This window comes from Diadema setosum, chromosome 8 (assembly GCF_964275005.1).
Source record: "Diadema setosum chromosome 8, eeDiaSeto1, whole genome shotgun sequence".
Taxonomy (NCBI): Eukaryota; Metazoa; Echinodermata; class Echinoidea; order Diadematoida; family Diadematidae; genus Diadema; species Diadema setosum.
Window position 1 is genome coordinate 37,943,514 of NC_092692.1, and position 27,993 is coordinate 37,971,506.

A 27,993-nucleotide genomic window follows, 5' to 3' on the forward strand; every position below is an offset into this window, starting at 1 on the left:
CATGACACCTATAGATTTTGTCAATTATACAGCAATCATGCAATCGTTGCTCTGTTGTTACATTCATTGGGACTGCAGTTCTCGGCGCTGCGTTGAATCAACGTGTGCGTGTGATTGGCGAGCTCTGGAAATGCCTTGTTTAATTCGATTATGAATCAATGGGGGTCTGAATGAATTTGATTATGAACTTTCGGCTAGTGAACAAGCTGCTGAGGACATCTTCATGATTCTAATTACAGGAAAGGGGTGGATGGGAAACAGGCAGAATGTAGAGTGCTGATGAAATGGGGTAGAAATGGAAACAGTTTTGATTTGATGCTCAATTTATTGGCAATAGCACCTTCATTGCCAATCGGGGGGGGGGGGGGGGGGGGGGAATCAAAAATTGGTTCTGGACAGCACTGAAATAGCAATACAAGTTATTTCAGTATTTCATTATTTTCTATTTCTATTTCTGATGCCCGAGCGATAAATATGTTTTTGTTGATGAGTTCCACTTTGTATGCTGCCTGAATTGACATAGATGCTCCCACAAATTTGAAAAGAAAGAAAAAAAAAGCATGTTTATTGAATTGATAGTTCGAACTGCATTCCAACACTTGTGTTCGTGGTAGAGATAAGATATAAGATTGATGTTTGGGGCTCCTAATGAGAGCCACAACATTCAAAGAAAGATGTTACGAGACAAAGATGAGAATTTTTGAAAGGCTTTCAATTGAGGCTTTTCTGGAAAACAAGTCCCTGGATTCCTTATATTCATGAATATGTTAACATTTTCCTGAACTGGAGACTCCCTTGAGGCTTGCTTCGACATGCAGTCCATGACAACAGTTGAGTAAAGAATGATATACCTATATATTATTGTTGAGGTATATTTTCAAGAAATGGCCTTGTTCAGCACTTGGTGCCTGCTCTTTTTAGGAAAAACAAAGAGAAGAGAATGAAAGGAAAAAATGCATGCACACGTTACAGATTCCTTGGCCTAAAATGATATGTCTGCTTAAAAATCCTGGGGCCCGTTGCATAAAAGTTACTATTATGGTAACTTTGCCATCCAATGGTAACTTCCATGGAATTCTTGATTTTGAGTGGCTGTTGAGTATTGTTGCCATGGTAGTTACCATTAGATGGCAAAGTTACCATAATAGTAACTTTCATGCAACAGGCCCCTGTACTTGCAGCCAGGAGAGAGACAATTCAGTCTTATTTTGTATTTCATTAAATCACACCATGCACTAAAACTGATTTTGTTTTCTTAGGAAAGGTATGCTGAAGGGTATAGGCATTGACCATACACCATTATAGACATACATATCCTATTGACAAGTCATCATTGTATTTGTTCATCCTATTTTGATAGGTAGCTTTGTTGTTCACTGTCAATCGCTCTATCACTTGTCTGTCAAGTCTATATCTATCTATGTATATATCCATGAGATCTGTCTGTCTGTCTATGTGTCTGTTTGTCTGTCTCTCTCTATATGCCCATTTTTCTATTTGTTTACCTGTCTGTCTCTATCTATTTATCTGTCTCTCTGTCTGTCTGTTGTGTCCACCTGTTTATTTATCTGTCTATCTATTTGTCTATCCATGTACACTTTTTATCTAGGTCAAAATATTTGTCTCTCCTGTCTGTTTTTCTTTTTATCTGTCTATCTATCTACCCATTTCAATAAAGTTTGTATGTTTATTTATCTGACGTGTCTGCCCATACCATGCAAGACATTATGGAAACATGACATGAGACATTATATATGCTTCAGTTTTCCCCGGACCAGCAAAATGATCAAAACCTCCACATCAGCCCGAGACAGACCTTTCATTTCTCAAAAGCAATTCTGAATTGTCCCCCGGGGAGGAACCTTTACCTCGCATTTCATCTCCGCGTGTTTGCCCACGCGAGATCTTCGGCGCAGATGCGATAGAGCGACGGAAAAATTTTCTGTCGAATGCGGGCTCGTCTTCCCCTGCCAGCTAGCTAGAATTTCAGCGTTGAGACAGCTTTGCCCTTCTTGCAATGGAAACACAAGCGTCAGGGAGCCCTAAAGTGCTATATGTGGTGGAAAAGGAAAATCGTGAGATTGCTGTGGAGATGAAATTCAGCCCAGGGCCTGAAATGCCCCACATCTTTTGGCCCTGTCTTCCGAGATAGATAGAGCGAAAGAGAGTGAAGATGTTAACTTTAAACCACTTAGCAGGTTTCCAAAATATCCCAGCGGTGCACCCGAGGTTGTTAACCCGGCTGAGTTCCTAATAATCATAGACCACTGCATAAGGCTGTGCGACTTAACTGGAAGTCTCTTTTTTTTCGGGGGGGGGGGGGGGGGGAGGGGAGTTCTTCATGGCTAAAAAAGTGTTTTGCATGAATCTTTGCAAGGAACCTTTGAGGGATGAGCTGAGGTTTGCCACGATGTTATCGATGTTATCGTTGTACCCCTAGAGGTTGCCAGGGTGCTGTTGTTGTGCCCCTGGAATGTCACGGCATGCTCATTACTCCTGGAGTGTGGGCAGGTTGCAGGCGGAGACATATTGACTACGTTTTCTAAGCTAACTTCACATCTAATGATGTCAGCAAGGGTTAGCCTTGCCTCAAGCCTGAGGGCTGCCGATCTGTACTGCCTTGCTTTCATGTGGATTCAATATGACTGAAAGATCAATGCGAGTTAAAAGCGGTATAAAAGAATACTTGTGTTAACTTATTCCCATGCTTTCCAACATTAGTCATTATTTGAAAAGTACTCATACAAAACAGCAAGACAGTAAAAGTATTTTGACTGTGTGTGTCTAGATAACTTTCTCATTTCAGTTTGAAGACCCACAATTCTGCATTGCTTCTGATGTATTAGTTCAAGTATTAATGAATACAAGCTTTGATGGCAAAGCTGCCATTATTATTGGAATTTTCATTCCTGCAACGTATTTTGATTGACAGACCCAAAACATGGGTTCTAAATTTCTTTACGATTGTGGTTTATATTTGGAATGGTTGATGGTAAGGGTTTATAGACTCTAGGACACAGGTTGATATGAAATCTAGCAACATTCTTTAAACCATTTCTGCTCCCGAGGATAAGGAAAACTACACCACACTTGGAAAGGATTGCAAACACTGCATCTACAGTGCTTCTGGGCAAACTAAAATTCAGAAAGATGCTCAAGCTCAACCCTTCCGTAAAACAAAAACAAAAACAAAAACTGCCAATTCTTCCTAACCCAGCAGGAGCTTCCCTGATCATTCAAAATAGCATTGTTATGTCTTGACAAGAGACTACATTGTACATAAACATTTATCATTTGGGGGAATCACCTTTTGCTCTCTGAGGATGCCTCATAACGTGCAAAGTATTTCCCCGTCTGCAATGTGTGACTGTTAGCAGCCCTGGGAATGGTGTATTCCTGGAAGGGTGCAACATAATATGTTAAAGTGCCAGTGGACAGAACAGAAACATGAATACCGTACAGCATGGAAGCTGCAGTGGGTAGGGATTCAGAGAAGAAAAAACTTTCCACAGTTTCAAAAGTGTTTCATCTCCAAGCTGAGCGTGTTAGGTGTAAGACTGTCCATTCCCCCTCCTTGTGATTTATGTAGTTACCTTTCAACAACAACAAAAAAGAGAGGAAAAAATTCTAGTTCTTCAGACAAGACTTGTTTCATTATGTTTTGTTCTTTTTCTATGTTGATGCTGTATGTAATTTACCTTTCAATGTATTGACTGATTTTTATGCATTTCTGTGTCCTTGAATTGTTATATTTAAACTGTTATGTTCTCACAGCCTCTCTGAAAAACAACCTCTCTGCTGATAGAGAGCTTTTCAACTCCCTGACTAAATAAAGTGAACAACAAACAAACAAACAAGCAAACAAATTCTGGGATATTGTTGGCAGGTATGGATTAATCATTTTCATGCCCATGCACGTAGCTGAATTTGCCATGCTCTTTCATTTATAGCATGCATTATTCCTTCCAAGCTTGACTTGAGTTGTAAAGTTAGCAAGCCCACTCAGGTGTATCAATGTACTTTATCAGTCCAACAGGAAGTCCATGGTGACACTGTAGGGATTAAGGGGATTAGGTAATCTTTATTCATTGCCATTTAGTTTGCAGAAATCTGTGCCAATTGGCAAAGAAGGCACGCCAGTATGTGTGCCAGTTGAATTGGTGAACAAAGCACAGTAAAGGTCATCAATGGGTAGTTTGGTTCCACAACATTTGCTCCTGCCACAATGATTGCTCCCATGAAATATTTCCATGCTAAGCCAGACATAAATTATACCCACAAACATAACGATTAACCCTTACCCTCATCCTAATCGTCATGTTAAACTGAACCGAAAACCCGATCACAACCCTTACCCTAACCCTAAGTCCTTGGAGAAAATAAGACTGGAGCCATTGTCGCAAGCAGCAAATGTTGTGTCACCGGGTAGTTTCTGATTACTGTCTGTCAGATGTGGGGATAGTAATATCTCAACACATCTTTTCTCAGGTTAGTAGATACAGGTGAAACTTAGCCCTTTATCGAATTTCTAAAGCGAAGAATTGAATGCTTTCATAATAACTTTCAAATAAGGCCAACGGAATCATAACTGGGATAATGATCGTCATTAGTCTTGAGAGTCTAGCCTAATGATCCTAAGATTCATTATTATTTTTTCTCTCTCTCTTTTTGAGAGAGAAAGAGAAGAAAGAGGGAGAGTTAGAGAGCAAGAGAGAGAGAGCAGAAAGAATCAAATTGGCAACTATGACAAATGTAATTAGAAGTCAGTTCACTTGCTCCTCTTTTTTTTTGCTTACAAGTGGCATTAAGCATCCCTGCTATACTGGTGCTCTTTTGAACGAAAAACAAGCTCATTCGTGGAGGAAATTGCTTTTGAGCGGGTAAACAATCAAGGCCAGCTGGTCACATTAGGCCCGTTCACACACAAGGGAAAAAGTGCGATTTAAAAATCGATTTTCTTATCGCGATCAAAATTTCGAAATTTTTTCCAGTGTGGACAGAAAAATCTCACTAATTACCGCGATCCTTATCGCGATCCAACTCGCACTATTAGTGCAATTTTTCAGAATAATCGCGATTATTTTGCCAAGCGTCGTGTGTGTGAGCGCGATCGAGATTCGAAAATCGGTATTTTTAATCCCATCGTTCGTAGCGCGTGCGAAACTCTATTGGGACTGCGGGGTCAGTCTTCGGTCATGCAAGTTTCGCGCATGCGCAATTTGGCCACTGATCGTTCTTTCCTTACTGCGAAGTGCGATTTTTCCCTGTGTATGAACGGTCGGAAAAAAAAAAATCGAAATTTGGATCGCGATTGAAATTTCGATTTTCGTCGTTTGTGAACGGGCCTAATATGACTGTCAGCGATCAGTGGTTGAATGTGTGGCATGGGGGGGGGGGGGGGGAGGGGGAGGGAGGGGAGAGGGATGGGGGTTAGGAATCACTGGAAGCATTTTAATACAATGCTTAGAAGGGTCGAGGTGTGTTCTGAATGGCTCCTAATGACCCGGTGTAGGCACAGGTAGAGCCGAGATTTGACCTAGAACCCTGGACCTTGCCATCGGAAGTATAGAACACATAAACTAGACCACCACAGTAGCTCCCAAAATAAGTTGACACCAATTAGGAGCCATGTCATGATTTGAATACCCTAGATGCTAAAGGTAAAATCTGCACACATTTTTCAGTCTGCAATTAGGCAAAGGCCACGTTGCCATTTAATTTTAGCTTGACATTGTACGGCTTCGGTGGCCTGCACAACAAAGGAAGGCAATCATGCAAGTTAGCGTGGTTTCTTTTTGACGTTGTTTGATAATATGATAAAAAAAAGCAGAGATGTGTCTGGTCAGTTTGCTGACCAGTGTTTGTAGCATGTGGACAGTCTGGCTAGGGGATTGAGAGGCCAAGGGGGCATCCTCTGTGCCTTTCTCCTCCGGATGAGATTTTGTCCAGGATGGTGATTTGACCAGTCTTCCAGCCCTCTCTGTGGAGCTGAAAGTTAAATTCACGGTTCTGTCACAGCGGCTCCTGGTGATATGGAGTTATGACATCTCTAGATGGTGAGAGGATGACTTGGGTGAGCTAACATTTAGTGATGATGTCAGAGATGTTCTTGTTTGGATGTTACTATTGCTAGTGATGACACTGTCGGTGTCATTGATGTCTGTCGAGTAAGGATGATGATGGTGATAATGTTGGTGGTGAGGGTGAAGATGGTGGTGGCATGATGAAGATGACGTTGGCGATGATGATGATGATCATACCATTGCAGGTGGTGATTGCATTACAAGTGTTTGTGATGAAGTGAGGGTGGTATTGACAGATTATGAGATTATGATGACCGTGATGACCGTGATGATGATGATGATGATGATGACAATGATGACGATGATGGTGATGGTGGTGGTGGTGGTGATGGTGGTGGTAATGAGGAGGAGGAAGAGAAGGAAGAGAAAGAGGAGGAGGAGGAGGACTATAGAGTGATGATGGTGGTGAAGATGATGTAGAAGGATAAATTGATGACAGTACAGTAATTGTGTTGATGGGAGCCATGATGCTGACTATAAACTGATAACAGTAAAGACAGCACGAACTATAGATTAATGATGGTGATATTGGAAGTTAAAGTGATGATACTGATGATGACACTGAAAGATGACAAACTGTTATACCGGTGTTCTCATCTCTTTTCCATCCTCCTCTCCTCCCTGTCTCCCTCTCGGCACTCATCCCTCCTCCTTAGCAGCATCAACCCAAGGTTCAGCAGAGACCACCCCTCATTCACAGCAGAAGCTTCGCCCCGGCGAGCATGATCTTCGACTACGAAGATGACGAAGAAGTTGATCCAACGCAATTCTTTTCCCCGGGAGTGGTAAGTTCTCATGACTGATGAAGGGGGAACATTAAAGGTACAATGTATCCTGCTGTAGAAAATTTGTTTTGGACCCAATTTAATATGTCAAAATAATAACCATGATTTGCAGAACGATAAGATTAATATGATCATACCTCCTTTTATTTCAAATTTCAATGTTTTCAAAGAGCATAGTTACATTAGGATTAGACCAATACATGTTTTAGACCTTTCTAGTCTGAATTTTTTTATGTTGAATTGAAAGGAAGAGACAAGCTTATAAAAGTATGAATATCAGAATGAGAAACTAAGAATTCAAAATGAAGAAGGCAATTATTGTTTGATGAATATTGTTTTTTCAAAAGATCAGTAATTATGTACTGTGGAGCAACATTTTCTGTTGTATTGTTTGTGGTTTTATTGCATGATATCCAAATTTATTTTTGCTTGATTTTGTGGTTTTACATTTTGCCAGTGTTTCCTTTCTTTTCACTGTTCACTTAAAAATTCATTTTCTCAGCTATTGATTTTACAGTGGCATTCTAAGATACTGGTTGGAAAGTTAGTTTTTATCCAAGTAGTCTTCTGTAATGTTACATATTATGGCTAAAAGTTTTGATAAGCAAAGTGGATTTAGTGTCTTATCTTTAGACACATAGCTTATGAAAATGTATGTATATTTCAGTAGTGTAATTTTACGTAGGCCATGATACATGCATTTGGTGATGTTTTGTCTTTTGTATGTATTTGATTTTTGTTCTGATGAGTATAATTTTGATTTTGCCATGTCTGCATGTGTATTTTTAATTACTTTGGGATGTAGGTTTATTTGTGATGAAACACCTATTTATATGTGCATGTTAACATGATTTTCTCATTTTGTATGCATTGTTATTATAAAGTGCATTATATTGGGGTTTTTTGATATTGATATTTAATCTGTATTAATATTATCTTTAAGTTTGAACGTGCCAAAATAGCTGAGTGAGTTTGTATCACCTGCTAGTAAAGACATGTTGGGTTTTATCATCCTGAAGTTGGTTATATCCCCTTGAAATGTGATTTTTACCTTTACAGTGGGTATACCATAGTTCCTCTTCTTTTATTGTCTGTTCATATGATTTTTGAATGATGCTTGCAGTGGTTTGCATGACTTTTGTTTATGCATTTTGCTTCCTCCCTCTCCATGTCCACCTCCCCTCTCCCCTCTCCATGTCCACCTCACCTCTCCCCTCTCCATGTCCACCTCCCCTCTCCCCTCTCCCCTCTCCCCTACCTTCTACCCTTCTACTGCTCCACTTCTCTGCCCCCACCCTTATATTCCGACACCTCTCTACCCCTCTGTCCATATACCTTCCTGTTCTTCTACCCCTCAACTCCCCTATATCTATGCCTCTGTACCCCTATACCCCTTTATGCCCCTCTACCCTTCTTTCCCTCAACCCCATTCCTGTCCACTCCTCCTCCTCTCTGCCCTCTACCACTCTACTCTTCCACTCCTTTATCTTTATACCCCTCTACCCCTCTTTCCCGCCACCTGCTACACCCTCATCCTTCTACCCTGTCACCCCTCTGCCCCTCTATTACTCTATCCCTATACCTCTCTACCCCTCTATCCCTACACCCCCATTCTTCTTCCCCTTCCCTCCCCTCAACCCTTCTACCCCTACACCTGACACTCTCTACCCCTCTACAATGCTACCTCTATAACCCTTTATTCATCTACGCCTCTTTCCCTCAACCCTTTGCCCCTCTATGACCCCAAAACTGTTGACCAACTTCCCACCCTCTCTTCATCTGGTTCCTATTCTGTCACCTTGGATTCCAACCAATCCATCATGCTCCTCTTGAATTTCTTACTTTCTCCCTCCATCCTCATTTCCTCCACCTGTTGCTGTAATGTTCGTATCTCTCCTTCTCCTCCTTCTCATTCTCCTTATCCTAATTTTCCTCCCCCCTTCACCCATCCCTGCCTTCCATGGCATCCTGTTCTGGTACCTCCTTTTCTCTCTCCCTGCCACGCCCACCTTACCTCCACCTAACCTCTCCTAACCCTCTCCTTTGTCCACCCCTCTTTACTTCTCCTCCATTCCCTCCCCCATTCCTTGCTATCCCTTTCCCCCTTTATCTTCTTTCATCCCTAGCTTTCCGACGACCTCAATGATGAGGTTTTCTTTGACTTCTCACCGAAGGCGCAGCGAAGAGCCCCTCCGCCATCTTCTGAGCCGCCCCCTCCCCCTCCCCAAGTGGCGCGGCTGGAGTCTACGACGGACGAGGCCAGCGAGTACGAAGAGATCAAGGACCGGCCGCCCCCTGAAGAAGAGGAGCGGCTCCGGGAACTGCCCCGTCTCCCCTACCCAGATGAGCGACTCGCCGGAGTAGACGAGCAAGACTTTGGTAGGGATGCGTGGATGATACCACCACAACCCCTCTGCATGAGGAGCTCTCTCATCCTGTGTTTACATCCTCTTTTCACCCCCCATCTCTTCAGTGACCGATCTCCCACTGTTACCATTAAAGTCAGACCATTAGGATTTCCCCATGCAGTACTTTGGCTGTAAAATGTCGGACACAAGACCATCAGCGATACTCGTACCTGTGGAAGAGCCCCATCAGCAGAGGTTAATGATGACATAATGGTCATGATCTATCCCTCAGGATGAATGATATATGATGGCTGGAGTATTTAACCATGTCTTCTGACTTTTCTTACTCTCACCTAATGTGTTCTACAGAGTTCAACAAAGAAGCAGTGTGGATGAAAACAAAAACATTGACTAAAACCAGATTTCAGGGATATAAACTCGCGTGAACTTGAGGTTTCTTTTTAATTTTTTTCCTTTTTTCGAGAGAGTGTTGTACAAAATTGCTGTTATACAAAGAAAGATAATATTGGGACATATACTTTCAGTAAACGTGCAGCAAATGCCAGGGTTGAATTCCCCGAGTTTAATCACCTCTCAAATAGTGTTTTCAGGTCATTGCCTTTCTGTGTAACCTCCAATTCTGTTCCTTCAATGGACTCCAAAGAATGTGGTATTTGCACACCACCCACATTTATTATGGGGATTTATGCCCCTGGAAAAAGAAAGGCACTTGGTTTTAATGTCATAAAGATGTCATATAATTGTGTCTTTATGTATATTTGTGTGTGACCAAAAAAAAAAGAAGAGACAAACAAACAAACAAACAATGAATTGGGGTAATGAACAAAGCACAAGTGATGATAATGCATCGAGATAGAGAAAATTGACTACATATAGTAAATCTTCGAAATCTAACCTCAGGTTTGTAGGAGTTACTGTGCACACTGTATGATGATGAAAACATTAGGCAGTGCTGAAATCTGAAATCCAAATTAAAATGGTGATTCAAGAAGGGAAAAAAAGGAAATTAAAGATAGATTTTATGGATTCTTGGAGGACAGTTTTCCATCAACATGCAGCGTGAGTGTTAATGTGTTCTAAGGTTCAGGCAACTAGTTCCCTCATAAAAATAATGGAGCAACTCATTCATACATGCATCAGGGTGGCCTTGGGATAGCAAAACAATATATGTCAAAAATTTATGAAAATTGACTTAGTCACATATTTCAGCTTATTTTAGTATAATCTAACTCTTGACGAAATCTTGAAATCAGAACCCATTCTGTTACTGAGATATGACGCTCCCTCCCAGTGGGAATCAGTCAAATTTTGTTGGCAAAACAATGTAAGCGGCGATACATTTGCCCCTGCTCAGCACACATCAGGCATGGACTTGGCAAAACAATGTTTTTACATGCAATTCATCGTTTTGCTATCTACATGTTTATGCAGTAATAGGCTGCGCACAGCTGAAGAGACGTATCTTGTTTTCCTGTAGCAGTGGCAATAGCGCAGTTATGTAGAGAAGGCAAAACAATGTTTGTTTTGATTAGATGCAAATTATACTAAAAATAAAGGTTCTACTGAAATTAATTTGCATTCACTGTATTACTGATACTGTTGATCCTTCTAGGGTAAGATATGAAGTGTTGAACAAAAACAGAAAAAAGAGCGGTAGGTTTGCGAAACTTCAAACTCGATTTACTGGAAATGATGTTGGATGTAGATACGTTGTTTTGCCATCCCAAGGCCGAGGGATGAAATGAGAGAGATATTATGTCTGGTTGTCTGTGAGGCCATTAAAGGGACTGTACAGTACTGGTTGAGGTGGGGATTCATGTTTTGAACATTCCTAAGTGAGATAATGAAAAGCCTCTTATGAAATATGAAAGAGCATGTGATTTTAAGTTAAGAAGGATTCAACGTTTATTTGATGAAAACTGGTTTTCAAATGGCTGAGATATCCAAAAAAGTTGTAATAATAAAAGGCGACATGCCACAACTTTATTAGGATCTCTTTGTTTCACCTTGTTTTTGGATATCTCAGCCATTTCAAAACCGATTTTCATCAAATAAACTTTTGATACCCCTTAGAACTGCATGCTCTTTGACATTTCATAGAGTGGTTTCTGAATATCTCGCAAGACGTTAAAAGCTAAATCCTCACCTCGACCAGAACTGTGCACACCCATTAACATGGTTACCCATGGATACCATCTGTTTGGCCACTAAAACTTGCGTTGGCCTGCACAAAGGATGTACCAATTTTGGCTTGTTTTTGTAAGCGGGGCTAACAAGACACAGATTGATGGGAAAAGTTGCAAATGGGAAAAACACAGAAGACCTGGCACACTCCCAGAATTGAAAGGAAAATGGATGATATAAGAGATGTTTGAGGGGAAAAAGAGACATAAACGTTGCATGGACAGATTTTTCTTTCTTTTTTTTTTTGGGGGGGGGGGGGGGGGGGAGGGGGAGTGTGGCAAGGTAAGAATATGGTGCAAATTCCCAAATACTGAAGTTCGTGATACTGAAGAATATGGAATACTCCTACAGCCTCATAATCTAAATTGACCATAACAACAACAATGGCAAAATGACCATGAATGCAATTTGCTTAATACCATCTGACAACCTGTTTGTGCACAATGTCTATGACATTTCTGGGCATGGGGGTTTCACTTTATTTTTTTTTTTTGTCAAATTATTTTGTCACCCCCAAGCTCCCAAATCCGGCAAAGAGGGCTACCTCCCCCCTTACAGAGATGCCTACCCGGAGGACGATGACATGTATGCCATGCCGGATCTCCCGGACGTCCACCGCAAGGAGCGAACGGCCGGCGATCAACTGGACTCGAGGACTAACAGCGTCCTGGCAGACATGATGTAAGTGCACACTTGAATGATAGTCTGTCTGGCTTCAGACGCCTGCATGAATAGCGGCGTTTTGGGTCTAACTCCTTCAGTTCTGAATACAGAGCAGAAAATTTAAAATTGAGCCAAACTTTGAAAAATAGAGGCTCGTCTTTATGGGCTAACTTTCAACCACTACTTGAAGTTAATCCATATTTAGTGGTATATAAATGTTTTAACAGGAGAGGTAATACATGGAATTGGAAATGACTGGAAAAAGACTAGCTGTCCTCCTGTTGTTGCATTCTTTTCTTTTATGTCACTCTGCTGGACTATTAATGTAGTGGTCACATTTCACAACATGTGACAGCAGTTGCTGGCCTATCCCCCTCCCCCTCCCCGCAAACAGGGTTGACCTGGTATCGTTCATGATTTAACAATGGTGATTTAATGGATGTGGTCTCTCTTCAAGATGTTACCATAAATAATCGTGCTGGGAGGAAAGACCTTCTGAGGCTAGTGTTATGACTCTTGAGAACTTCCTGTTTTCCTGTGTGGAAAATTAGAGCTGAGGTGAATCTTAAATCTCTCCTCGGAGTATTTCATGGCCTGTCTGGAGATATTACTCCACTATTTCCATCACTAAAGTTTCTTGCCTCATTTAAGGATTTATATGTGTTGAAAAGGTGATACACAATGACCCCTATCCCCATCACAATATCCTGTTATTTCCTCACCAGGAGATATAAATAATGTTTTTTGTCTTTATCTTGCAAAACCAGCAAATAGTTGTTAGGAGTTTAAGATGTTATTTTTTTTTCTTTATTTTAGATCAGATTTTGACAAAAGTGTTTATCAGCTATAAGAGGAATATTAGATATTCCCTCCTGACAGAAGGGATAGACTGTCCAGTCTCTTGGATCGCTGCCTCAAAGAAAAAAAATATATATATGCTTTTGAGATTTGCAGCCATTGAAGTGTGCTAAGTTACTCTGAAATGCATTGCACACAAAAGAAGAATAAAAATTCCATGGGAACCAAAATGTAGAGGGGTTATCACATTATCCTGATAATTGGTAATAGATTTTGCTTTGATTGGAATTTATTTCCACTTTGTGTTCACAAGAACAAAAAGCAAACATAATTGAGTTACAATGATAATACAATAATTGTCCTCTTGACATACCAAAAATAATCAAAACACACATTTTGTTAACATATACATTTGCAACAAATAACATGAATGATAATTGCCTTGGCTGTTATTTTTTTCTGTTAAGTTTTTTATGTACTCTGTCACATTCCTCGTTGGGAAAAATGGATCTGAGCAATGTCATACTGAAGAAAAAAAATACACAAATCCACCAATTTTGTGAACATTCTTTTTTGCTTCCATCCTTTCGATATGAGTATGAAAAAATGAGATAAGATGGGAGAAATCATTGTTCTTCTTTCAGAACATGTATTTTGAAGGTAGCCAGGGAATTAACAGTATCAGCATTATTTTTTTTTTTTTTTAGCTTAATGTGATAAAAGGCAATATGTGTGTCTGCATGCCCTGCACTGGAATGTGTTGTCAAAATGTGAATCGTTTTTCTTAATCAGTTCTAATCAGTTTTCTTTTCAGCTCACTTTTCCGGTTCTTTTTTATGTTGTTGCTTGTTTATCATGTCTACATGTATCTGCCTTTGGCTTTGAAGTCTTTCTTAAGTACAGCTTTGCCTTTGAAGTCTTTCTTTAGTACAGCTTTGCCTCTCAGTCGACAGTGGAACAGACAGTACATGTAGCTCTACAAATTATTTAATATCGCTACACGTATGCTTTCCAGTGAGCCTTGAGAGTGTTTTGATCGTGCAAGGGTTTTCCTGCCAGCGCCCTGTGACAGAGAGAAATTCTTTTTAAAGAGCCAATTTTTGTTTTTATTTTTGTTTTTGATCCCTTGGAGGTCAGCAAATAAAACGAGTGACATGCAGGATGGCAGACTTGTTTATATCTTGAGTGTTCGATGATTATTGAAAGTTATCTGTGCTTCTCCGTAGGATGTCGCCCTTGTTACTGACAGTGAAAGTAATTTTTGCAACTTGCGCTTATCACATTCCACCATCACTTCAGTTGTTTCAGTCTATTCTTGAATTTTACTTGATTTGGACAATGCTTGCATTTTGCAGAGTCAACTAGATTAGATTAATGTTTCAAATTTCTCTTCAATGTTGAATTGCTTTTTTTTTTTCTCTGGATGTTACAATTACACAGTTGAGCAGCAAATATCTTTACCATTGTCATCGTTATCAGGGTGTCAAACCTTCTTTTCATGCATGCAATTTCATACTCCTCTACCTTCCCAGACCAACGGGTATCGGCTGGCGCAAGCCAAAGACCGAGGACCGATTCAAGATTCCTCCCATCGTGCCAGTACCGGACGACCTTCCGGACGGCGGCAAACCGCTGCGGCGCACCAAGATCCGGGGCAAGGTGATGGAGATGGCATTCGACAACGCCGACCGGCGCGAGCTGGGCAAGGGGCTGGTGGGACGGGTGCTCAACCGGCGCTACCGATCCCGCCGCATGGACAGCTACGTCAAGAAGCAGATGGAGGAGATCGAAGACCACAGGTGAGGGGTTGCCGTGGCAACATCAGTGGTAAGGGAGATGAAGGCCAGAGGCTGAAGACAGCAATGCAACAGAAGTTTGAAGGTCACTGACGAGTCATTGCCATGACAACATTAATTACAAGGAGATGGCTGAAAGTAAGGGGAAGGAGGTGATAGATAATAATGAGATTGAGATTTCCAAGTCAGGGAAAATTGTTGTCATGTAAACATACAATGTAAGTGTTAGAGGAGTTTGAAGAAGGGGAGGATCAATAAGATTGACATTGAGGGATCAAGCAGTTAATGTAACAATGTTGTAGCAAGAGAGTAACTGAGAAGTAGGTGGGGATGAACAAAGAAATTTACATTTTTGCAATATTTCCCTGGTTCTTTGTCATAAACTCTTCTTGTCTGTATCTTTCTAATCATATCGTGGCATTTTGACTCTGGCCGTTTTTGAGTGTTCAAAACCAATTTGCCCAACTTTCATGACATTCTGATTTTGGAGAATATTGATAGCACTTCAAAAGGCTATGTCTTTGTTACAAGGATTTTGAGGGACTGAAGGATTTTGAAGATTCCACTGTCTGCAAGAATATCTAGTCTCTTTCATCTTATATGTGTGTCTTTAAAAAGGAATACTGATGATATCTTGCCTGAGAGAAAAGACATATAAATGGAAACGAGATATTCAGAATTTGAAAGGTTATTCACGTTTTCTCCCTCTCTCCTTCCCACTCTTCCTGCACAGCCGGCCATACTTCACATACTGGGTGACCACAGTCCAGATCGCAATTATGATAGTGTCAATTGCCTTTTACGGCTTTGCGCCCATCGGTTTCAGCTACACACAGAAGACTGATCTAGTAAGCTGGTCTTTCCTCATATATACAGTATATGGTAGATTGCTGTACTTTTACTTAGTGTGTGTGTGTGTGTGTGTGTGTGTGTGTGTGTGTGTATGCTTTTATAGCAACTGGACTCACATTTGTAGTCCATTCAAGCTAGTTGAAAGTGTGGTCGACCAACAAATTAGCCATTTTGGCAAACGGGTCTCTTGTATGTGTGTCAGTCTTAGTGTGTGAGTGTGTGCATGTGTGAGAGTGTATGTGTGGGGTTTTTGGTGGGGTTTTTTTTTTTTTTTTTTGGGGGGGGGTTTGTGTGTGTGCGTGTCTGTTAGCCATTACCATGGCCAGCTATCATTTTGTTGCCTTGTATATGCATTTATAGATCCTCAGTACAGAAGTTTTGTTAAAAGTCCAGTTCTATCCTTTCTATGCTTTCTACAGGTATTACAATCCAACCTAGTGGTAGAGGCAGTTGGTTACATGGAGCCTGATAACTTCTGGATAGGTCCACGGCCGGTGAGTGCACTTTCTTTATGTCATAGCTGAAGAGTTCCTGTCTGTTTTGTTGATTAACTTGAATAAAGAATGCCTTATACGTTTTGTTTTTCGGTCAGTCTTATGTTTTCAACAATCTTGCAGTGTGGTAGGTTATTTGTAATCATTATAATCATCATCATCATCATCATCATCATCAATATCATCATTATCAACATCATCATCACCATCATCATTAACATCTTTATCATCACTTTCTTCATTGCCAGGAGTCTAAGAATGTATGTTTCTTGTTTTCTTTTCTTTTTCTTTTTTTGTTGTTGTCATAATTTTGAAGTGGTTTAGGAAACAGACGCAATAAAGAAGTTCCAAAGTGTACTTCATTCCGTTACCATAACCAATGATGTCATGTTTTGTTCAGTTTCCCAAGTATCTAGCAACTGTTGTTCTTGTTGCAGATTGTTTAAATATGTCTCAGCCCAATTCCCCATCATTCAGAAGCACAATATTGCATCAATCCGCAATCAACGTCATAGGCAAGCTGCAATTGCTGTTCTACGTATCTTTACAAAAGACAGCACAGTCGACCGCTTCTAAGGTTTCCTTTGGAAGCCATATGTGACCCGCTACAACAAAAGGATCCGAAAATCGGGGGAGGACAATTTTCTGAAAATGGCATGCCATCATTCTCGTACTCTTCTATTTTAATTTCATATATAGCACAACTCATAAGAACACTCGATTGCGGAGATATTGATGATTTTATTAGCGCATGTCGAGTGGTTGAGGAAATCAGAGTTTCGAGAAAAAAAACGCCTTCAAAGTTTTCCTTCCGACGCTATCATGATCAAAGGGAGGCGAGACAGTTTTCACCGCTTGACAACAGAAGGTATGCTCTTAGCGACCTCCGCGATGTTCATTCATAGCGGCAGCGGTCTACGCACGACCAATCAGTAATCAGGATGCCATGCACTGACCAATAAGATCACTCCCTCGTTGCTAGGGGCTGAGTCTAGCTGCGGCGCTAAATAGAAATCTTCGGACATGTTTCTGTTACGTTGAAAGTCGGAAAATCATGGCTCAGAAAAACGCTGATCTTTCTTGCCTTTCCTTTGATAATTTAGCTTCTAAATTTCGGCAGATGTTAGATAAAACATTAGATTACAAAATTATGCCAACAACAGAAATCCAATTGTTTGGACCAGTTTTGCTGATGTGACTTCAAACTCAACTTTCTCGGCTCAGCCGTCAGCGACTTTAGGATCCTTTTGTTGTAGCGGGTCACATATGTGCCAAGAACTAGACCTAGGTCTCACACTGCTGAAGTAATTTCCTGCAATACATACTTGCCAACTAGTAAGATTTTAGCAGATTCAGTAAGATTTTTTACATTAAAAATAGCGAAATCAGATTTTCTGTCAAAGAAATCAGATTTTCAAAAAAAAAATATTTAGATATACCTTTCATGTGTATTTTCTGAAGATTTGACCGAAAGTAAGATTTTTAACTTAAGTTTGCATATAAAATAAGATTTTTGCAATCCACGAGTAAGATATTTCATCTTGAAATGTTGGCAGGTATGGCAATATCGTTTCACAAGTAGTCCCACATTTAGCTCCAAGATGGCTTCATATAGTCAAATAATCTCTCTTGTCCTTCTGCCTCTTCAATAACTCACATTTTTTCATTAAGAAAAGGGATTATCTCTGATAAATGCCAAAAAAAAAGAGTGGCCTTCTGCCCTCTCTTTTTGCCTATCAGACTCAGAAGTGACTACTGCACACGCTGATATTTTTGTGTACAGATATTTTCATAAATAGCAGTTAGTAGGACATTATCATGAGTTATTAATTGTACAATTTATAGTCTTCTCATTATGATAATTGCACAAAGAATAATAATGCAATTGTTCACAAGAAAGAGTAACTTTTGTTATTTAAAGCATACTTGGAATAAGATCAAATCAGAAAAAAAAAAAGTTATGAGTATTCCAAGGATTTGAGTAGGGACCTCTTTTAGTATTTACATATCTTTGGCGTCGGGGCTCCCACACTATTAGTCACTTGATATTCCAGTGCTAGTTTGCTGGTCTGGATCATATCCTGCCATGGATGCATGCTTTACTGTGCAATGAGTGAGCTTCTGCAAGAATTGCAAAGACACTATTTTTGTACAGAAATGTTCACTGTGTTAATTTTGCAAATTTTGCTGATAGGCTCTCAATCACGAAAATAACAACTTTGGAAAATATTGATGAAAATGAAATAAAAAATCTGCCTCGCATGTAACACGGAATTTATTGTATTGCTGTCTGCGGGTCAATGGAAGCCATTGACTCACTTTTATTATGGAAATTTTCTTGTATTTGTTTCCACATCATGATCTCCCTCTCACAAATCGTGTCTCACTGCCGCAGGCCGACCTGATCCACCTGGGGGCCAAATACTCGCCGTGCATGCACAGAGATGAGCAGGTCGCCCTCAAGATCGAGGCCAAGAAAGCGGAGGAGAATGTCACGGGGTGCTGTATACGAACGGACGAGTCGGGATGCGTGCAGACCACTCAGGAAGACTGTTCGGTTAGTAGGCCCTGTTGACAACTGTATTGATATTGAAGGGGGAAATAAAGTACTAAGTTTTTCCTCCTAAAGTCATGTAGAAGGGACCTTGCCATATGGCTTGTTAAATACTTAAACATGCTCCAACATTGTTCTGTATCAAGATATGATAAGGAGATTAGTATTTTTTACATAGATTTGATTTTTTTTTTTTTTTTTTTTACCTGTACCTTCAGGCAGTATTGCATTGCACAGGCCACATTCAGCTATTATGTCATGAACAGAACTTCCAAGTCAAGTACTTACTGTCACTGGCAAAAGAATGTTAGTGATTGTGCAATCATTTCTGTAATCGTGCTTATGTGCACCCTACAAATATTGCTCTTCAGCATTCCTCCCCATTTCCAGCATTTCTGTACACTTGAAAAATTTGCAAACTTACAATTATTGTTTATTGTACATTATAATGTAATTTATAGCTTTCAACTTTTGTATAAAATGTATATGTTTCTGTTGGACATGGAAAAATGAATGAGTCAGTGAATCAATCAATCAATCAATCGGTCAATCAATCAATCAATCAATCAATCAATCAATCAGTAAATCAATCTATCAATCATGTGATATCATTTGCATATCTACATGTGTAATTGCACCTATCTGTGTAGATTTATCATTCTACCAAAGCAAGCACTGCAGTAGTAATGTAGCTGACAATATCCGCATAGTCATGTTCCCATGAAGTGTTCGAGGCAGGATGTATTCATGTACTTTTACCTTGTATATGTGTCGTTGTTGTTCTTTTTTTCTTGTGCAGACAAGGTTTGCTACTTTTTCAAAATGGTCACCCTCAAATCCAGTGGAGGGAAGGACGTCTGGGCCAGTGTGTGGTCAAGATCCAAGGTTGGTCATCATTCTGTTTTCCCCCTGACTTTTAACAACAAAATTTTATATATTATGTGTTTACAATAAGTTTGGATGTTTTTGTGGCTGCCTTTTTAGTTACGTAAGAAAAATATTTCATGTTTTTCCCTCCAGCCTAACTTTACATCAAACATGCTAGTGCATGGTAGCAGTCAGGTATTTTGCAGTTTTTGTAGATATATGTACAGGAAAATAAAAAATGATATTTCAAATGATGAATGCCGTGAAACTTGCAGGATTTTACTTCGATCAAGTTTTATGATTATTTTTGATCAAATTCAATTAATTTCATACTATAAGAACTGATAAGTTGAGTTTATTTACAAATCAAGTAAGGCAAATTGATATCACACGTTGATATTCTGTTGAAGGGTGAAATTCATTCTTAATGAAATGGATGCTACATGCCTCTGTAGTCTTGATAGGAGAATTTTCTTGTTGTTAACAAGGTTTTGTAATTTCTTTCTCCAACTAAAGGGAGTGCCGGAATCCGTCATCCAGGCCACCATACGAATGGCCCGATGACATCACAAAATGGCCGGTAAGTGTTCGCAAAATGTCAAAGTATGAGTATTCTGCAATTTGTCTCCCTCTGTACGAATGAGATGGTACTTCTTTTTTCCGACATTTTTGCTGAAAATGTAGATCAGCAGTTGCAATCTTACAAATTTTGTTTGTTCAGAGAGAGACAGATTGAAGAAAACTCATGCCTCAATCTTCAGTCCTCTGCTTAATTATCTTGTTGCTTTCGTTCAATGTCAAAGTAGTTGTGAGATAGTGACAAACACAAAACAGAATAGTATAAAATGACCAAAATGGAAAAGAAGAAACAAATCAACAACAACAGACCTTGCAGCGGTAGTCAAACCAACACAAATTTCCACCCCCAGTGAAAAGGTACAAACAAATAAACAATTCAATGTGGTTGTTATCAAACTCACCACATTTCAAAAATGTTTTCAGCCAAACTATCTCTGATGACAATGTTATATTAGATCAGAAATACCAACTTTTACACATCAAAAAGAGGATAGTAACAGAGAGCTTTCAAGAAAACATGCACATGTTACACATATGCATCATAGGCAAAGGATGCACCTATCAATTCACTTCTGATGCAGAATACTTGGGGTAGCTAAATTTGCAATATGATAAGATGTTTGTCAAAACTCTGCCATTGACCATTTCCTGTGAGATGGAAGTTTAGAATCTTCCTTTTAAATGCTATTTTTTACTTCGTGACAGAATGAGGAATGGCTGTCTTAATCCCCATCTGCTTCTGCTTGTTTTTGTGTGTGTATCGTACCTCAGCTTTGCCTAGATCCGTTTGAGGTGGGCGTACAGCCACACACGCAGTGCGATGTGACGGGGCATCCGTGCTGCATCGGTATCCAGGGGGAGTGTCAGATTGTCAGTCGGGACTACTGCACCTTCGTCAACGGCTTCTACCACGAAGAGGCCACGTTATGTTCTCAGGTACAGCATACACCGAATATTTCGTGAGGTTTTTACTTTCGCAAATTTCGCATGTCAGGTGCCATTTGCAAATTTAAAGGCACATGAAAATATTGACTTTTATTCCGACATGAATGCGATGTGCACGCATACGTCTCTATTCAGTATTGTACTCAGTTTTCGCAAATTTATTTTGCAAAGTTACCTTCCGAACTGCACGTCTGGCGTATAATGGAAGAGAAAACGTCCCTCCAAGTTTAAAGTTGACTCTGATAAATGCCATAAATTGAACATTTAAGTAGAAAAGGTACATGTACAGTGAAACTTTTCTACTGCTTCTTCTTTTTTTTTCTGTGTGTAAATCTTGATCTTTTTGGCTTCCCGTGATCTGAACTTTTGGCCTCTAGGTAGTGCTTAGTAGTGAGATTTTGTGTTACATGAGGAAATGTTTCTATGTGAAAATGTTGGTCACAAATTTAACTACTCTGTTATTTTGTATTTTTTTTCTTCGTTAGAATTTATAAGTTCTGCATTGTGTGCTGGACTGTCTGCATTAGGAAGTTTTTATGATGGCAGATACCATCCAGCAGTGGCCAATGTGCTTTCAGGATTTCACTTGTTACCAAGATGGGTGCTTAGTTCTAATGAGTACTTTTGATGCCATGTGTTCTAGTCATATTTACTGCAACAACCTCTTACATTCAGTCCCCATGAGATTTGTATCCTCTGAATACTACATGAAGTAAAGGAGTATAAAGATGTAATCTTTTTTTTTTCTTTGTTTGTTTCATTTTGACCACCAAGTGACCATCTCATTTTTCCAATTTTTCACATCTTCCTACCACACCAGGTATCTTGTTTGGATGACGTCTGTGGATTACTCAACTTCCTCGATCCGGATTATCCAGATCAGATCTACAGATTATGGCTGTCTCTCTTCCTCCATGCTGGGTGAGTGTGTGTGTGTGTGTGTCTGTCTGTCTGTCTGTCTGTCTGTCTGGTTAACTCTGATGATTTCTGCATGACATCTGGGCAGATTTTGAGCTTTCTTCTGTAGTAAGAAATCAATTGAGGGACTATTTTTTTTGTGTGTGTGTGTGTGTGTGTGTGTGTGTGTGTGTGTGTGTGTGTGTGTTTGTTTGTTTGTTTGTTTGTTTGTTTGTTTTCATGGTTGACCACGTTGAAACCTCTGCTAAGTCAAAAGGGTGACTGAGATTCTTTGTTGTGCAAACATGCGATGAGAGATGTGTGTGTGTATTCAAATTTATTTTCTTACTCAGTCTCCCTCAATCTTTTCTTTTGTGATTTAATCATCATTTTGTTCTTTTGTTGAGATTGTCTTATTTGGATCAAAGGTAAAACTCAAAAAAAAAAAACTTTGATGATGAATGTCAGCAGTGATGTGTGTGCTGACTCAGATATCATATGATATATATATTTTTTTTTATTTCACCATTGATCTGTATGCATTTTTTTTTTGTATATTATATTCATTGATTCCTTTTGGAAGTTAGGTTTTGTGTGTTTTGTTGTTGTTGTTGTTTTTGCCTTTCCACTTTTACTTTAATTGATTGTGAATCTTTTGAGCTATGAATCCACCTGTCCATTATTGTATAACTAGGATTGCCTTTATCCTTCAATTAATCATTTTTGTGCATGATTATCTTGATCTGCTGCAGCATCTTCCACTGTGTGCTGAGTTTCATCATGCACATGACCATCCTACGAGACCTGGAGAAGCTGGCTGGCTGGCTTAGGATAGGTATCATCTACATCTTCAGCGGCATCGGGGGCAACCTCACGAGTGCAATATTCATCCCCTACCGGGCTGAGGTGAGTCCCCTTCCCCCTTTCCACACTCCCTCACTCCCCAACTCCTGTTCAGAAGGATGGGGACAGCCTGTACATCCATCTCCACAATGTCAAGACTTTCACTATCACAACATAACTTACCAAAGCAAATGTTTTCATCTTAGTCATGAACTGCTCTAGCCGAATGGTTGACATGTATCTATCTGAATTTCTATCTATCTTTCTATCTTTCTAACTATTTCTATATCTCTCTGTCTCTTCATCTATCTATATCTATATCTATCTATCTATCTGTATCTCTCTATCTATCTATCTATCTATCTATATCTCTCTATCTATCTATCTTTCTATCCATCTTTCTATCTTTCTATATATCTTTCTTTATTTCTTTATTTCTCTCTGTCTTATCTATCTATCTATCTATCTATCTATCTATCTATCTATCTATCTTATCTATCAATATATTTATCCATTTATGTATGTACCTATCTATAAATCTATCTCTATATTTATCTCTTGTGTAGGTGGGTCCTGCTGGAGCCCAGTTTGGTCTCCTGGCCTGCCTGGTGGTGGAAGTCTTCCAAAATTGGCAGATCCTGCGTTCTCCTGGGATGGCGCTGCTGAAGCTGCTGGCCATCATCACAGTCCTCTTCCTCCTCGGCCTCCTCCCATGGATCGACAACTTCGCCCACCTCGGCGGCTTCGTCTGCGGCATCTTCCTCTCCTTCATCTTCCTCCCCTACATCTGCTTCGGCGAGTTCGACCGCAACCGCAAGCGCATCCAGATGGTGGTCTGCGCCGTGCTGCTGGCGACGTACTTTGCCGTCGGCTTCACGCTCTTCTACGTGCGGCCGATCACAGAGTGCTCGTGGTGTCTGTACTTCAACTGCGTGCCCATCACGGAGGACTTCTGCAACGACATGAACGTTAAGCTGGAGGACCCTTCTCTACTTCCGCCCTAATGAAGAATAGAAATTTTAAAAACAGAACATCGATGTCTTGTGTGGAGACTTTGTCCAGCTCAGCCTGAGAATTTGAACCATGGCGCTAGCAGCCAAGTGGCTCTGCAGGACATTCAGACAAAAAATCTGGCATGTTGTGTGATGATGATATTGGTCACATGTTGTTCCCAGGTTGTCGCTGTTAAAACGTAGCAGTGTACACCATACCTGCATTGTGTTCAGTCGGAAGTCTTTAGGACCCCAGGTTTTTGTTTTGCTGCCCCGAAATCAAACACGCCTTTCGAACAGTTTTCCCTGGTGCTGCATCTCACAGGCTCACAGCAGTTCCTGCACATCGTGCAACAACTTCTACCAGTGTTGCAAGCAACTTCTGGATGGTCCTCCTGCAATATTTGAGTTTTCTTGATGAGGTACAGAGCAGGAGAACCAAGGGTATATTTTGTTGGAGGAAGACATTATCACCAGTGTTGCCTGAACATGGTGCCTGGGGTATGGTCACCACCTTACAGGGGACCGTGTTGACCACGGCAGGAGTCTGATGTCCAATGGTCATTTGTCACGACATATTTGCATTGATATCTGGACATTTGCAATTCCTCTTCATGCTGTTGCCTTTATTTCTCCTTGCTTGCCCCTTCTTGACTTTGATCAAATGAATGATTTCTTTTTAATGATGGAGAAATTTAGTAGAGCTAAAGCATGTTTGGCGCCACAAATTTTCATCTGCACACAACCCTGTTGATGCCATAACGATTTTAAAAGAATGCTTTTAGATTTTTTCTGTTTTCATATATTTTAGACTGATCCCACTGTAGTCAATGCCTCATATCCTGTTGTACTCTGGGATAGAAAGGCACCCAGGACTTAGTGGAATGCAGTATGTACAATGTTTTCATATAATGATGAAGATTCAGCGTACATTTTAAACCTTTTTAAACCATCACATACTTGTGGCTAGTAAGAACGTGCCTCTTTTTATCGCAAGTTAGTTGTTCTAGGCCATCAGATTTTAGGAAGACAACATTTCATACTTTTATACCATTTTAGATTGTAAATGAGATGTGTAAATGTATCTTAAAGTCAGTATAAATCAATTGATCCCAACCTACTTACTGAAGAATTCTTTTAGTGCAGCTGGTACCATAATACAAGGAAATGCAATCTTGCCAATTGTGGCAAAAGGAAGCAAGTCACAAATCGTCCCAATCAGAGTGAAGGATGTGTATAGGCTGGACTTAGCACGTTCCACTCGGATTCCATGTGTTTAGGAGGGGGAAAAAAGGGATACTCCTGACAGATATCAAAAATCGAGATGTCATCACACTGCACCGATATCAATGTAAACGGCAGATACATCATGCTCATTTATGAGGATGAATAGCATTTTGCTTCTAACTTGCTTCCTTTGTTTGCTGCAATAGGGCAGTATGGTTCATGCAGTGTAAAAAGAGATTGATGCTGCTCTTGAGTGTAACTAGACCTTTCCTCTTTTACCATGGCAACCTGGAGACTTGTACCTTGTCCATTGTCTATGAGAACCAAAATGTGCCATGTATTCAGTACATGGGAAAATTGTCCAATTCCAGAGATAATTAGTTGAATCTCCCACGACTTTCAGATTTTATGGTTTTGATGATGTAGTGAAGGAAAAATGACTTGATTTTGATTATTGAAATGTTCTCCATTTTTATAGGGCGTAATATAGGTTATTGCAATCAGAGAACATATTAAAGATTTTTTTTTGGGGGGGGAGGGAGGGGGGAGAAGAAGGTAAAAATGTGCAGCAGTTTCTTGCGAGATTTCACATTTGCATCGACGCTGTTACTTTAATCTGTGTAATGTAAAGAGAAAAGCACTGGAGTCACAAGAAAGACTTAACAAAGAGCACTCAATGTTCCACTGACTTGATATATGTCGTTATCTCCTCTATCATTATCAAAGTTGTTTGAAATTCTGTGATTTGGTCTGTCCTGATGTTCAATCTCTCAGGGATGAAAGGGGAACCTTCCTCTTTTTCCCCCAGCGTTCCTTTTTGTCGTTAGCTATTTTGGTACAATCTTGAAGTTATTCAAATGAATGAATTCTATTTTTCGACTCCAGCCGGAGTTTGTATGCCCATGATTTTTTTTTTTTGTCACGGCTTCTAATAAAACACTAATCAGTGCTTATTTATGTCGATGCAGGGCAATCAGTTGCAATAATCTTGAAGTTTGCCCTGCAGTGCTAGCATTCTTCAGAATGACATTTTCTTTGACTGGAACTGACGGTTGCATTTTTGTTGGAAGTTGACATGCTGTTCAATGTTGAGGGAATCTTAGTATTGCCGCCGCGACGACTTGGGGCTATCATTTTCGGATATGCTTTCACTAGGGTTAACTTTTCGTCACAAGTCAAATCTCAGTTCTTCTACTTCAATACGAGTAATGCTGTGTAACTCTGATACAGGATTTGGCATGTCCAGGAAACAAGAAAACAGAGATGGATTAATTTGTTGTGGGTGGGGTGGATGTAAATCTATTCTTTTCATCATTATCTGTTGTGTATAGCATACATGAAGTAAGTTTTGTTCTTTATTTTTTAGTGACCTGTAGTTTGTTTTGTAGTCATTGAAATTCCATTCTTTTGTTGCTGCTTGATTGGAAAACACTAGATAGCTTTGATATATCTTGCCAGTTATTGGTACTAGGACAAATGTGAGCGAAAGGAAATAATGATCTTTAGTGAAATTGAGAAAAGGATTAAAAAAAAAAAATGTGCAGATATTCAAAGTCCCATAATTTATGTTATTCTTTTGAGTTTATGTTTCCTTTTCTTTTCCTAGCAAGGCTTTTAATATGTCGGCATCAATTTGTTTGCTTAAAACTCCTTTCACTTTTGAATTGCATCTTGCTTGCAATGTAATAAATTATTGATGATCAGGTTTCAGATACATGTATCAATGTAAAGATTGTAATCGGCCACAGACTTATGAGAGATTTTCTCTCTTTTTTTTTTAAATTGGTATTTGAAATGAGATATAATTGTAATGCAAGTATTTTTACATCAATTTTCTTCATTAAAAGAACCACCACATTTTTAAAGAGTAATAACTGGTGAATTTTCAGATCTCAGAATGTGAGAGACAAAGAACTAATTTATATCTCTCTGTCACTGTGTACCATGTATAAACCCTTTAAAAACTCATCCCGAATATACTCGGGCAGGTGTCTGTGGGAAATGTGTGGTATAGCAGAATCATCTCGTACTCAACGGGTTAATCACTCCCCATTTTTCAGCTTCTTCTTTCCTTTCTCTGTTTCCTGTTTATCCTTCTCTCTATCCCATCAGGTATTTGTCTAATTGTCCGTTCATTATTCTTCCACTATCAATGAATCACATCTCTCTCTATCTATCTATCTATCTGTCTATCTATCTATCTATCTATCTATCTATCTATCTATCTCATGCTTGCGCGCATGCTCCATACTTTTATCTGCGTAATCTTGTCTGAGTTTGATTGCTACATACATCTGTAGTTCTGCTGGAGCAAGACTTCTCCCATTGTGTTGTGTGGCAGTGGCCTTCTGTAAGTGAAATACGGTGGTGCTGATTGTCCAGACCACTGTTTAGAAGCAGAACGGCGCTGAAATCCCCAGTCTGTGTGCAGCATTCATGCTGGTAGTGAACGTCATATAAATGTGAGAATTACAATATGCAAAATTGGTGCTGTTTTGTGTGAAAGGATAGCAATTGAGATGATTGTTTCCAAGTGTCAGACTTATTTAAAGTCTGCATTGGAGACTAAGTCAATTAACTTGACCTTTGACATGGGGAAGATGGGGGGGGGGTTGTACTGATGTAAGTATTGCATTGATGGTTGATGTTATGTGTTTACAAGTTCATGTAATGATTGATATATTGTTGAAATATTTATATATGCATCAGTGTATGGTTGCCATATTATGATGACTTTATGTATACATTAAATGAACATGTGCAATTTATTTTACTGTGTAAATAAAGACCTTTCCATCTTTTTTGGAATAAAAAAAATAAACAAAATATTGGATTTCTTGTGTGCTTTATTCAGAATGTAGTCCTTTCAATTAGTTTTATGTACTCGTATGTGAAATAACAAGCATAATTCATTTTCACCATGAAATATGACATGGACTAACTGATCAGAGTACACCTTGCAATCCTTAATTTCTGTGAATTTATGTCATTTGACTTTATTCAAATTATTCAAATTAAACACAATTTAATTCCTGGTCGGAAAAGACATAACTAACATGGTGGGA

The 27,993-nt window shown here is 39.6% G+C and overlaps 1 protein-coding gene across 1 annotated transcript in view; it reads left to right on the forward strand.

Moving 5' to 3' along the window:
* The window catches only part of LOC140232243 (inactive rhomboid protein 1-like), an 88,427-nt gene extending 64,697 nt beyond the window's left edge, over window positions 1-23,730 (forward strand). The window contains exons 4-16 of the mRNA XM_072312377.1: window positions 6,743-6,868; window positions 8,995-9,247; window positions 11,940-12,102; window positions 14,415-14,681; window positions 15,412-15,526; window positions 15,950-16,024; window positions 18,420-18,581; window positions 19,378-19,463; window positions 19,962-20,025; window positions 20,796-20,960; window positions 21,790-21,890; window positions 22,619-22,772; window positions 23,276-23,730. Coding sequence (XP_072168478.1) covers window positions 6,743-6,868; window positions 8,995-9,247; window positions 11,940-12,102; window positions 14,415-14,681; window positions 15,412-15,526; window positions 15,950-16,024; window positions 18,420-18,581; window positions 19,378-19,463; window positions 19,962-20,025; window positions 20,796-20,960; window positions 21,790-21,890; window positions 22,619-22,772; window positions 23,276-23,713 — 2,169 coding nt within the window. The 3' untranslated portion in view covers window positions 23,714-23,730. The remainder of the gene's footprint in view (window positions 1-6,742; window positions 6,869-8,994; window positions 9,248-11,939; window positions 12,103-14,414; window positions 14,682-15,411; window positions 15,527-15,949; window positions 16,025-18,419; window positions 18,582-19,377; window positions 19,464-19,961; window positions 20,026-20,795; window positions 20,961-21,789; window positions 21,891-22,618; window positions 22,773-23,275) is intronic.
* The last annotated feature ends 4,263 nt before the right edge of the window (window positions 23,731-27,993 follow it).